General features: G+C 32.7%; 2 protein-coding genes across 2 annotated transcripts in view; one reads left to right on the top strand and one right to left on the bottom strand.

Annotated features, from left to right (window-relative positions):
- LOC133175375 (putative cysteine protease YraA) overlaps positions 1 to 13,061 on the top strand; it is a 71,410-nt gene that overhangs the window by 17,371 nt on the left and 40,978 nt on the right. The window lies entirely within an intron of this gene.
- Positions 6,563 to 7,844, bottom strand: LOC133175406 (uncharacterized). The gene is made up of 3 exons (XM_061310512.1): positions 7,469 to 7,844; positions 7,202 to 7,310; positions 6,563 to 7,067 (listed from the first exon to the last, which is right to left on the bottom strand). Exons 1-3 carry the CDS (start codon positions 7,707 to 7,709, stop codon positions 6,752 to 6,754), a joined length of 666 nt encoding a protein of 221 aa, XP_061166496.1. The 5' UTR covers positions 7,710 to 7,844; the 3' UTR covers positions 6,563 to 6,751.

Below are 13,061 nucleotides of genomic sequence, written 5' to 3'. Positions count from 1 at the left end.
AACACTTCGCTGATTAACCGCGAACCTGATTCGTTCACTTTGGTTTGGTGACAGTAGATTAAAAATTCAGATGTATGTAAATTGTAATTTTCCACCACAGTGAACAAAATAGATCAGAGGTTCGAGTTTCTCTCTCTCTCTCTCTCTCTTTTTTTTTTTTGCCACCTCAAATAACAAAGGTCTCGTGTGGACCATTGAATATAGAACAGTCTCGTGACGTCCGTCCTTGAAACATGATTAAAATGGTGGCTTGTTAGATTTGGAAATTATTTGGACTTCCCTGGAAAAGGATTTATCATTATTAATTTGTTTATTAAGCAATGCTTGCCTTCGCAATTTGTTTGTTTTACTCTTTGCTGGAATATGTATTATATCAGTGCTTTGATCGAGTCAATATTATGAAAGAGGTGCGTATTCAATAATGTTGACCGGATGATACAGGATTCCAAAGTAGAAGTACGTTTTATCTTCATAGTTTTTTTTTACTAAAAATTGAGTGGAATTGAGTGATGTTTTGTTGTTTTGTTTGAAACGACTTTATATTGCACCAGATGAGACACATTTTATTTGAACACGTGACTGCTGGAGAGAAACTGGAAAAAAAATGTAGACATTGTCAGAATGTTTTCACTGCAAGACTTTTGCATAGTTGTTTGTAACAAGAAATTTCTGCAATTCAGTTGACAACTCTAATTCTTTTACTACGAAAAACAACCATACAAATAAGCGCCTGCTTTATTTAGAAGGTCACATCGACGAAGTAGGGGAAGCTAATGTTAAACCATCGCCGTTGGTGTATGAATCCCATGTTAAAGTTTTTGGAGCATACTTATTTCAAAGTAACTCAATGCCCTTTATTGATTGTAGTTGCATGGATGTTACATCTAGTATGCTTCATGGAAACACTCAGGTATCAGATGATGCATTTTTAGTCAATACATGTATTTTGCAGACAAATGACCATATTAATGTTTTTGAGCAGGTCTTACTCCCAGGTAGCTGAATCCTATGTTGACTTGACTTGCATGGATGATGCATCTAATTATAAGATGCATGCTGTCAGACTTGTTTCCGATAGCTGTTTCTTTTCTATATTTTATGGATGAATGAACACTTTTAAGTTTTTGGAGTAGTTCCATTGCCAAATAACTATAGACCTACCATAACCTTATTTGCATGTGTGATCTGTCAAGAGATGAACTGTACTAGACTTATTTTGGTTGCTGGATTTGGCCTACAAATTTTGGGATGAGGGACCACGTTACTTTAAGCCATATGGTGATCCCTAATTTTCTTGGATGATGCATCTCGGATGAACAGTACTAGATTTGTTTCCGATGTTGATCTCGTTTAAATTTCCGAATGAAATACTGATTTGTTCAAGATTTTGGACAGATCCCTTCCCAGGTAACTTTTAAGATGTATGGTAACGAAGCTTAGATTAATTTATCTTGGGATATCACTTCCATACATGCTTTGGATGCTACATCTGAGTCATTTTCCGTGTAATTGGACAACTTAAGTTTTTTGAGTACATCTATTCCCTAGTAGATATGTCCTACCCAGACTAAACATGCATATGTGTTGCATTTAGGGATGTTCACAACCAGAACATTTGTATGGTGTAAGACTTCGCCTTACTTATAGATAACATTCGTCTTGGTGAGCTTTGTAATCTTTGATTTATATATATGTTTCTCAGAAATCTTATTCGCATACTGTCCACATCAGTTGTTTTAGTTAAAGTAAGTTTTGCACTACTATGTAATGTTGTAATGCACTATACCTGAAATATTACATTAAGAAGCAGTCACTGGCATTGTAATGATCTCAAATGTGTTTTACTGCTCAGTGTATCTTATCGACCCCATTAGTTCAAAAAAGCAACCCGGGTTGACGATTTGTTAAGGCCATCTTACAGATACAACAAAGGGATGTGGCTGTTAACATTGATCTCATCAACGGCATCGTCACGTGTAAAGGTCAAAACGTCACCATCGGGACTATTGCCATTGTTTAAATATTAAGGTAAAATAGCACCGAAATCAAAAATATTTTTGGTTTTCCAAACTTCATTAAATATTCCTAGAAAGGGAAAAGGGAGAAAACAAAACGGAAACATCTTTTATTCTACGAGTAGGATGGAATCGTATCTTTCTTGTTGAAGCATTGAGAGGGACTTGAGTTATCTAGAATCTTTTTAAAAATACTAGTCTTTTTAATTAAAAAAAATGTAATGATTGTAAACGATCTTATCTTGAAAATTTCCGCATATTAATATGTATAAAGGTTAATTTGCGGATTATAATCTTTGACGAAAGAAAACAGTGTTATTCACCGCGGCCACAATAACCTCTATCCAGATATGTCCCTCGATCAACTTGCCAGTGAATCACATGCAAAGTGGGGTCGATGGACGTGTTCATTTTATTTCTGAAACGTGGCAATAATTGACTCATTTTTACTGACGCTATCTGGTCAGTGGTTGACCCGTTGTATTTTATCAATTTTCGTTGCATTGATCTTTTTCAAGAAATAATTTTATTTCAAGGTTTATAACTTCATCTATTGACTGTAACGATATTTTAGTTTTTTTTCGTCTACATTTTAAACTATAGTAGTAAAACTTGGTGACCACAAAAAGTTCACATACTGTAATCGCGAGATTCAATCATTACAACATATTTCCTTTGCCTGATATGAATCTTTGTCTATACAGATATTTTTTTTCAATGTATTATGAAGGGAGATCCAAATGGATAAGATTTCTTTCCGAGAGACGCCTTATACAAAAACTAATTGTAATGATTTCAGGCTTCAAGGATTTTTTTTCGAACTTCTGGGAATGAAGGGATATAAAATATGAACTGATTTATAAGATTTCATTAGGTACATGTATATGAATAGTATTATCTGCTTGTATTTGAGCTTATGGACATCTTAATCAAAGGACATAGGATACTCATGAAGTTTTTCCTTTAAAGCCTTATTCTATACATAAGAACGCATAGGGGAAAAAAATTGAAGCATTAGATAAAAGGGATGATTTTTTCTATTATACAATAGGATTCTGATTATGTAATAATACAACAATGAAAATCGATCTTAAATACATGTATATGGAATACATCGATATCTAGAAAATATGAGGACATTTTGTTGGATTTCATAACTTTAAATTTTCTTGCTTTTTATTGCATTTCGCTTGATTTGAAAGTATAGCTTTTGGAGCGAATGATACAAAAAGAATGGTTTAAAGGTAACGTGTGATAGAAATAAAAAAAAAAAATCTGTAGAAACTGTTTTACAAATTTCTATTACAAATTATTTTAGTATTCTATGACCATATACTCAATTTTTTTCACTCAAATGTTATCATTACGACGATCATGCTGTTATAATTTACATAGAGTTCTGCGTAAATTGACAGCCTTTGTCTTAAATGAAAATCCCGATTCCAAATCACGTTTCCTTTGTTTCATGTAGGATATGCTTAGTTTAAGTTTCTATTTAGAAAACCATCCCAAGGAAAAGCCATATTTTAATCACATGTTAAAATGTAGATTTAACCCTCTTTTTCCTTAATTCGGAAAAAAGATAATATTTTTGGAAAGCGGTTATTAGTATGATTTCATTCTTTTATTATGTAGCTAAAAAGTTTATAAGTAAGGAAATAAATTTAGACATAATTTCAAGTTTGAAATATTTAACTTAAAGGTGTGTTTATTAAATTGGAAAAGTTACAGGAAAAAACAAGATTAAGTTTTGAGATAGTTATGATATGTCGCCATAAAACGGCATTGACAAATACGAGAGCGGATAAGATTTCTGTCTTAAATATGCTTCTCGTATGACAAAGTAGGCAAATTGGTTCTTGTATCCTTCTCAATATCTGTTTTATGCTTTGCATCTGGGACCAACATTCCTCTGAAACATCATAATTATAGAATATTATATGTATAAATAAAAGATTATCTGCATACAAAAATCGTTATTACATAATTATTGATGGTAAAACTGAACAAGAACCGTAAACTTTAACAGATAGTTATGCATCATTTGTTAGATAATGAATTATTTAACGGTTTATATCAATCTAGCGATATTGGCCAATCTCGCCCTGAAGAACGTGGATGACCACTTGCACTGGTCACTAAAGATTATGTAATGGCAGTTGCACAAGTTAACTAGAGATAATGTGCTGAAACCTAGCAATAATAATTCTTAACCATATGATATCAATTTATTTCTGAAAAAAAAAATACTCAATCACTATATATACATATCCGGCTTTTCAGGCAGGGCTTTGAAAATATGAAATGGCTACATTATATTGCAGCTTAGTTCTTTGTTGATTAACCATATATACGGTTAATTGTAGCGTTTCTCCATTACTTTTTTATGCATCGGTGTCTAGGAATAACATTATTCTGAAACAGTATCTGGAGTGATTTAAGGAATAACTGTCTTATTTTTTGGATTCATGATGTGATCAATCGAGTGGCTTGCGTGATAATTTGCATAAACGCCGAAGGCGTTTATGCATAAAATTATCACACAAGCCAATCGATTGATCATCGTCATGAATCCAAAAAATCTGACAGTTATTCCTTATATTTACATGCTCCTAATTCTGCAAATTCCCGTGCTAATAGCCCCGCTTCTGTCTCTATTTGTCCCGCCCCGCACGTGATTTTTTTTTAACCGCGCCTATCGATGAACCAGTAGATTTATGTAGAAATAAAGTATTTTTACAATTTGTAATTTTATCTCGGACAAAGACATTGGAAATGTAAATATATATGTATAAATGAAAAAAAAAAAACTCTCTCAGCATATAAGATATTTTAAGAAGATGGTTATTTTCTAAACTCATAAAGTTTTTACGTCAACTGATCAAACAATGTTGAAGGAACTGCGAACTTTGACTCATAGTTATGCATCAATTGTTTTGTAATAAATTATCAAAAGGATTACGATATCTCTAGCATTATTGGTCAGTTTCGTCCTGAAGATCATCAGTGACCCCTTGGACTGGTCACTTATGATTATGCCATGGCAATTACACAAGTTAACTTGAGAAATGATGTTGTATCCTAGCAATTATGAAGAAAATCAAAGTCTGTGCTTCAAAAAAGCATGAATCGGTTACAATGAGAATTATTTATTTATTTATTTATTTTTGGAAAAATGACGCAAATCTATTTTTTACATACAAGTTTCGTTACAATAACTGCGTACCTTATACGGGGATAATTATTTCCTGGATAAACAAAACTATCGATTTCAAAGGATAAATACCTCCCGATCACATGCCTTTCAAATATCAAACATTCCTGATCTGTTGAAATCGTTCAGTTGGTCTTTTTTAATCTACGCGACCTCTGTTTGACACACCTATTACGTAATTTTAGGTGGTTTTAATGTAGTTGCTAGGGAAAAGAGAAACACGTGTTTTAAATTAAACGAATTATACTAGAACTGTGCATTTTATATTGAACTGTCTCTATCGTGTAGGGTGAGCAGACTTGTGTTGATAAAGACTGACTCACAGCATTATCATCTGCAAGAGGGCAATAATCTCCATTGTCTAGTTAATCTTACACTTGCCCATTTTTGTCACGTTTTCCATGTCGTGTTTCTTTCCTTTTCCTCTTTCATATTCTCTGTCGTCATAACTTGCTGAAAACATTTTCTTATTAGTTTCTTTCAAAGGGGAAAAAGACAATCTGAATTTATCCATCACCAAAGCATAAAATTAGTTATGTTGATCTTGTTAAAGAGACACGCCTAGTTGTCAATGTCACCCTGTTTAAAATCTGCTCGGTGTCAGCTGATCGAATAGGTAATGTAGAAAATTAAATGGTTCGAAGCAATATTTGTAGGTACTGGCGGATTTAGAGGGGGGCCACTGGCCCTACCCCTCTCCTTTGTGACCAAAAATATGCATGAGATTAATTAATTTTAAGTCGTGGGATATTGCATTAATTATACATAATGTATAGATAAAATAAGTCAAAAAAATTTCCATAAAACTCATAGAACCAGACACCCAAGTGGTTCCTCCCTTTTAAGAATCCTGGATTCACCACTGGTAGGTACTTGTTTTGAACACATAAGCCAGAACTCTGTTAAAATATACATTTTTTGTTGAGAGGAGCTTTTAGACCCCCTCCCACTTACGTCATTTTATGTTAAAGCTTCAATATTCCTAATACAATATGCCGAACAATTTTTTTTTTTTTGGGGGGGGGGGGGTCTTGAGCTCCTCTCGAAATGCTCTGAATGAATTAGAAACTTACGTTTGAAATTATTTATCCCAGTAACGAAGAGTGAGGTTTGATATGTGTTTTAATATTTGTGTTGAAATGACCCGTGGGTTTAAATGACCAACAGTTGCATTGTAGAGTTTGAGGATCTCAGGGATTTAAAAATGTTCAGGTATGAAAATATTTACCTGTGTAATTGTTGACCATGACCTTGAAAAGTGCCTTTTAAATTTCTAGAATGAGAGATTTAAATGCAGACTACATATATTTTAAAAAAATATTCAGATCTCAAGTAAGTAAGTTAATTTTATTGCACTTAAAACGCTTTCTTTTTACAATGTTGCATCAAAGTCTTTTGCATCTCAAAGAAGGCGATGAAAATGAGATTGCATTATGAAAATGATGAGATTCTGGCATAAATTAAAGGCATGAAATGTCTTTTTTGGTTTGGCACATGAACAGAAAAGTCTAGTTATTTCCAGCTAGCAACAGCTACAACCGAATCTGGACTCAGTCTTTACCACTAACTTTGACAGGTTTGTTGTGGTGAAGGTAGACATCGTGGCTACAGGCTCTCGTGACTGGATTCTCTGAACGACATTTTTTGCCAAATTGCCGAAAACGTCGTTGATTTCACTTTGGTTATCAACATTCACTTCGGCGTACGTAAGATTCAAATAGTCTGAAAATTTCTGTGCACGGTCTGTAGACACTATCCTCTCACGACCTTCTCTTTGAATCCCCACAAGTACCACAGAAACGTCACTGCTGTTACAGTAATTAAGCATGTCATTGTACCTAAAGCAAATAAAGAAAACATGTTCTCTGATTTTGCACATTTTACCCATAAATAGATAAGGAACAGAAATCTGATATTTTATTTTCATCTTTGTACCATTTGAGAAGAAAATTGCACGAAATTTTATACATACCAGTTTTCAAGATTGACAAAGGATGTCTCCTGAGAGAGATCGAAGGCAATGATACACCCATTTGCTCCCCTGTAGTAGGAGGATGTCACGCTTCTGTATCGCTCTTGTCCTTAAACAGATCGATCAAATATTTAAAGTGAACGTCTCATTTGTACCCCTCTAATGAATTTTTCAAATGTGTCTGTTTCTTCATAAAAGTATAAAATGATATAGATAACATTGTATTTTTGATATGTGATACTTTACGTTTAAAAATGATTGCCTTACCTGCAGTGTCAAATATTTTGAGATTGCAGCTCCAGTCTTTGTCAGTAACTGTGTGATGAAAATAAAGAATGTTGTTATTTTTGTTATTTCCTGTCTCGTGGCAACCACAGTACCTCTCCACCAACGTTGTCTTTCCCACTCTGGAATCACCAATCACGATGAATTTCAAATTGAAGTCCTTCTTCTTTTTGGTAGATATCCTTTCTTTGTTATTAACAGACGTTGGTTTTGTTGAATACATTCTGTATGATTTAAAGTCTCTAATCGTTTACTTATCGTTTCTTCACAAAGATGGCCGATTTTAACAGGTAAAACCGGCCAGAATGTCATATGTCGATAACGACAAACGTGTAATGTGATCAGATAGCTAAATAGGTATTAACGCTTCTGATATAGTATTTGCTGCACTGCTTTCAGTTTGGTTTTATTTATACTCTGCACAAAGGGTGTATCGATACCGGGTAGCAAAGTGGGAGGAGTTTCATGTCAATGAAACGTCTGTCAATCTTTATTTAAATCCAGTTTTACCTTTTTGCACTCTCTGAATAACATAAACAAAGTTTACCGTCTGATCTACTTCAACTGACCGTAACTGAATCCTTTAAGGAAAGATGAAAATAACTCTTAGAAAGTGAAGATGTGCACAGATCTCGGATTAATATAGAAAACAAAAAACTATTTGAAGTGTAACAGTATCATTAATCAAGAAATGAAATAGCATAGACAAAAAGGTACATAGAATGGTCTATAAATGAAGTTTGATTTCAGCCCCGATACATTTATTAATAGATATCCCATCTAGCATCGTCCCTAAAGAGATAAAATAATTAATTCTTATTAAGAATAATTAAAGATAAATAGAAGGCAGTTTTGCATTAATGAAAATCGAATAGGATTACCGAAAATTGTTTGTATCAATATCAAAACCTTTTGTATATCATTGCGAAAATATTATTAAATGTAGTTATTTTCCAAACTAAAGTAGAGCTTCTTCCCTTAGCCAAGCTGTACTTTGGTGTCCTGCTCATGACCCTCACCATGAGGTAAAAGGGGTATTCGATCAGGATAATTCTAATGAATTTAATCAGCACTATTTTAAAGATACATGTGGAATTTTAAATTCGACTTAAAACTGGATGAAAATGCTTATACATGTAATACTCCACAAGAAAATCCACGTATAAGTTACTACAGGGTATTTGTATCCCGGAGTATGATTGTGAATCTTACTTCTTATGATTGCAACACCCATTTGCACAATTCTATTTTGTGATTCATATATATGCGATGTCACCATTTTTTGAGTTTTGTTTTTCCCCTATTCGTTTTTGTTTGTTATCTCCATGATTTCGAATTCGAAAACAAATTCGTGATCGGAAGGTCATGGGTTCAAACCTTGGCCGCGACTGACCTAAGTCGATAAAAAAATAGATAGCTCGGCACTTTGAAGTGAAAGTTACGGGTTTTTCGGATGAGACCATAAAAAAACGAGGCCCTGTATCACGGTATACGTTGGCATAATAAAAATCCCTCACTGCTCAATGGTCCTGAGTGCCGAGGAAAGGTCTACATTTGAAGAACTATATAGTGGTATATGGTGACGTTTTCATATGAGTGAAAAATTCTCGAAGAGGACGTAAAACATCATACAATCAATCAATAAAAAAAATTTGATTTGGGGTGAGTGAACAAATAAGTGTACATACATCAGTTTGCATATTGTGTACAGACAATATAGAAAGCTCAAAACAAAACAAATTCCTAAGATTTTCAAAACAGTTTGTGCAGGCTTTATCATTGCTCTTACATTCTCCCCAGATTCCAAAACTTCTTGGAGATCAATCTCATCAACGGTAGGATTACAGAGAAACTTGCTCGTTAAATATTTTTGTAACAATGTATATTTATGCGGATAAAAAAAACCAAATTTAAATTTCCATCACTTTTGCATTTATGATGCGTTTTGGATATTATATCATACAAAAAGAGGTTTATATCCCATTTGAGCAACTGATTGCTACCTATTTAAGCAATAACTAAGCACATACAAAAAACTGTAATTTATATATTTTTGTAACATGTTTTAGTATCGGGTTTTTTTCTTACCTGTCATCTCACTTTGAATGATTCTATATGATCTTTTGAAAATGAAATGATTTTTGATAATGATAACTTACTAGTTTTCAAAATTTCACGCAATGCAATGTTTGTTTATAAAGATGCAGCTTTTTCTACCATTATATAATTATTAATGAGTTTTTGAGCATTAGAAATTGTGCGTTTTGTGCTATGAATACTAATGATTGATATTTTTGACTGCAAATACTTTTCTGAGGGCTGTTATATAAAGTACTAGTGTGATTCTTCTTTCCATTACACGAACAGGCAGTCCATCACCAGAGAACTGGTACTTTTGTCCTAAAAACTAACACTTTAAGAAAGAAATTGTACTTTTGATCTTCTGCAAATTAGGTTTATGCAGTTTGCTCCGAGGTTCCTCGTTTAGATTATTTAAGTGAATTTCGTATATATTTGAACCAAAAACTGAATAACGATTAAAATCCATTCTACATTGGATTTTGTTTAACTTTTTAAATGGCTTTTTCGTAATAATTTGACAGATTTCACAATTTTACCAATAATGGAATGAAGTATTTAATTTTTCAAAATTTTATTTTAAATAAAACAATAAAATATTTCAGTCGAATGGTTGAACAGGAAGCCGAAGTGTTGATTGTTGATAAAAATTGACAAAGATAATTTCAGATATTGTTAATTTATCACTTGTCCGTTATAACGTGCTAGTTCCTCGTGCTGTAAATGAATGATTCTGTTTGATGATAAATACTGTTCGAGGAAGTAAAAATCAATCATATTGAATATATTATCTTTTTAAGGATCATTTTACATTGATATAAGATTATGTGCTTTTTTAATAAGTGAAACGAAGATTGAAATGAGCTTTTCTATTTAAAGTTTGTCCGACGTCTGCCCGTCTGTTAACTTTGGTCAATTTCAACCAAGATTGGCGGATTATCCTTTGGTGAAGGTAATTCAAGTTTTAATTAATTAAAAAACAAGGTTTCTTTTTAATTTGAGATTATCAAGAAAGGCAAAAATAGTGTTGGGTTATTTGAAATTCTTCTCAAGAAGCAATAAACCAGAAAAAAGTTGAAGCCAGATGATATAGTCTATATTCAAGTTTATTCAATTCATTGCCCCTGGGGTTTGAATTAGGGCGTAATAAGGGCTCGAAATTGCCTTCGGATATATAGCAAAAACATTTTGAAAACTTTCTTTACCTGATTATCAAATGTATGCAAAAAAAAAAAAAAAAAAAAAAAACGCGCGGCCACTATAGAAGATTGAATTTTTACGTGGAAGCATATAGGAAAGCAATCTTTGAAAAAATTCTCAAGAAAACATGGACATGATACAAGAATCCTAAGATAGTGCAGATTCAAGTTTGTTCAAAGCATGACCACGGGGTAGTGTAGGAACATAATACGGGACAAAGGTTAAATGGAAAAATGAAGCAAAAATTATTTTAAATTTCTTAAAAACCTCTTGACTGTGATATTGATATGCAAGCATTCTTATGTAAAGTACAGGCGACCGTTTCACTAACAGATCGTAGCTCGTAAACGTAGACGTAAATGTGAACGTAGCACGTAAGTGCGTTTAACTAAGAATTACGATTTGCGAGTTACGATTAAAGTTGATCGTAAGTCTACAAGTAGTCAGGGGCACTCTTAAAATACTTACGTGCAAGTAATTTCATGAAAAAAGCAACACAAAACATAAATATAAGATTGTCACTTTAACTTTTCTACTGTCTGCTCAATGTGTACACCAGGTCACGTGATCCTCACATCAACCTGGTTAGTGTTAGCTTGATGACGCGACCTCTAAATAGTTAGCTGTCTGCTTTCTTTGCAAGTAAATTGTGTAGACCGAGTCCGATCTTAAAATACACGCTAAAACATACTTGCAACTTAAAAAAAATACAAGTTTAATATTTCTTTTTTGAACTTATCTATTTTCTACGAAATAATACTTATTAATATAGGCAGGGATCCTATATACTAAGTATATACGTCCATGATAGAAGTAATTCATTTTTAGAAAGACTTTGACAAACCTGCATATGGGAGTATCGGCAATATTAAAAAAAAGATAAATAAATGAAATATTTATATAAAAAAAATAAATAATAAAAGTAAACATGGTAAAGTAAAAATAAATAAACATACCGAGTTTTATAATTATTATTTTTTGATCAGAAACATGAAGCAAACATGGAAGCAAGGCCGAGGATCGTCTAACATTCGGAAATAAACTTTGTTTTCAAATGTTTAGATATACGAGTATGTCATAAATTTGCAATTTAAGCTTGAAGTAAAATGGAACGTTATACTCCATCGTAGATTATATTTGTTAATTATAAGACATAAAATGCAGTAATAAATTTAAATAATTGATACATATAATTTGATCCCGGTTAAAAAGGGACTTTTATTTAACTTTATTTATAGTATAATTATAGATATACTTTTTTTAGTAAACGATTTTCCATTAATTAATTGTCCTTTTATTTCTTTTTTAAGACTTAGAAAAATACATGGTGATTCTTTTTTACTTAGTTATGATCTTTTCCTTTCTTTCGTTATTTTTTCTTTCTTTCTCTCTCTTTCTCCAACAAATACACCTCCTCAGTCAGAAGAGTTCCAATAAGTTGGTCGTAACTCGCTTATCGTAAGTGCTACGTCTACGACATGTTTTGTGTATAACGCTTGTATACGTTCACGTGAAATAATCGTAAACGTAATCGTACGTTTACGATCTACGATTTGTTAGTGAAACGGTCGTTAGATTTATATATATTTTAAAATCATCGCTACGGTGGCTAGGACGCTTTTAATGAAATGGGGATGTAGTGTTTTACACGAGAATTTAAAAGAAAATTAAAAAATTTTATGGGAATGAAAAGGAAAAAGAATCTTTTGAGGACTGTATGGCAAAGGTAACTTTGATGAGCTTTGTTGCCCATTGGCATTTTTCTTACATGTAATTAGATTTTGGGGGTATGTTTTGGCTCTAAGTAACCTAATTCAATAACATTGTACATGTAGATAAAAGGTAATTCTTTTTATTTTCACATATACTAGGTCTTAAAGTAAAGCTACCCATTGAACATCATAAATTCGATACAGGAGACAACTCAGTTAAAGTTCCTGTTCCTCAGATTTTTATTGAATATTGAAATTCTGTGCTTTCGTTCAAATTTTAGTTAACATGAACCTTAAAGGGCTGTCTCACAATACAATACTGATATTTTCATTCCTTCTTTTATTTATAATTGGTGCTCTAGTCTTCCTATAATATACAACTTAAAGGTAATTCCGTCATTAATGTCCGTGAGCAGACTATCGAGCGAACAGACTATTGTTTCTTTGTTGTAGTTCAAGTCAATTCATATTCATATAAATACTGTACCCTTCGGTCAGGATCAGTTGACAGAGTTCACGTTATTCTGTCGAATGAATTAGTAAACATACTTCTATACAAGGGATTTCGTATCAAAACCGAATAC

Source organism: Saccostrea echinata, unplaced genomic scaffold (genome assembly GCF_033153115.1).
Source record: "Saccostrea echinata isolate AGI-Se365-2 ecotype Australia unplaced genomic scaffold, CSIRO_AGI_Sech_v1 ptg000062l, whole genome shotgun sequence".
Lineage (NCBI taxonomy): Eukaryota > Metazoa > Mollusca > Bivalvia > Ostreida > Ostreidae > Saccostrea > Saccostrea echinata.
This window is presented reverse-complemented; position numbering and strand designations above follow the sequence as displayed.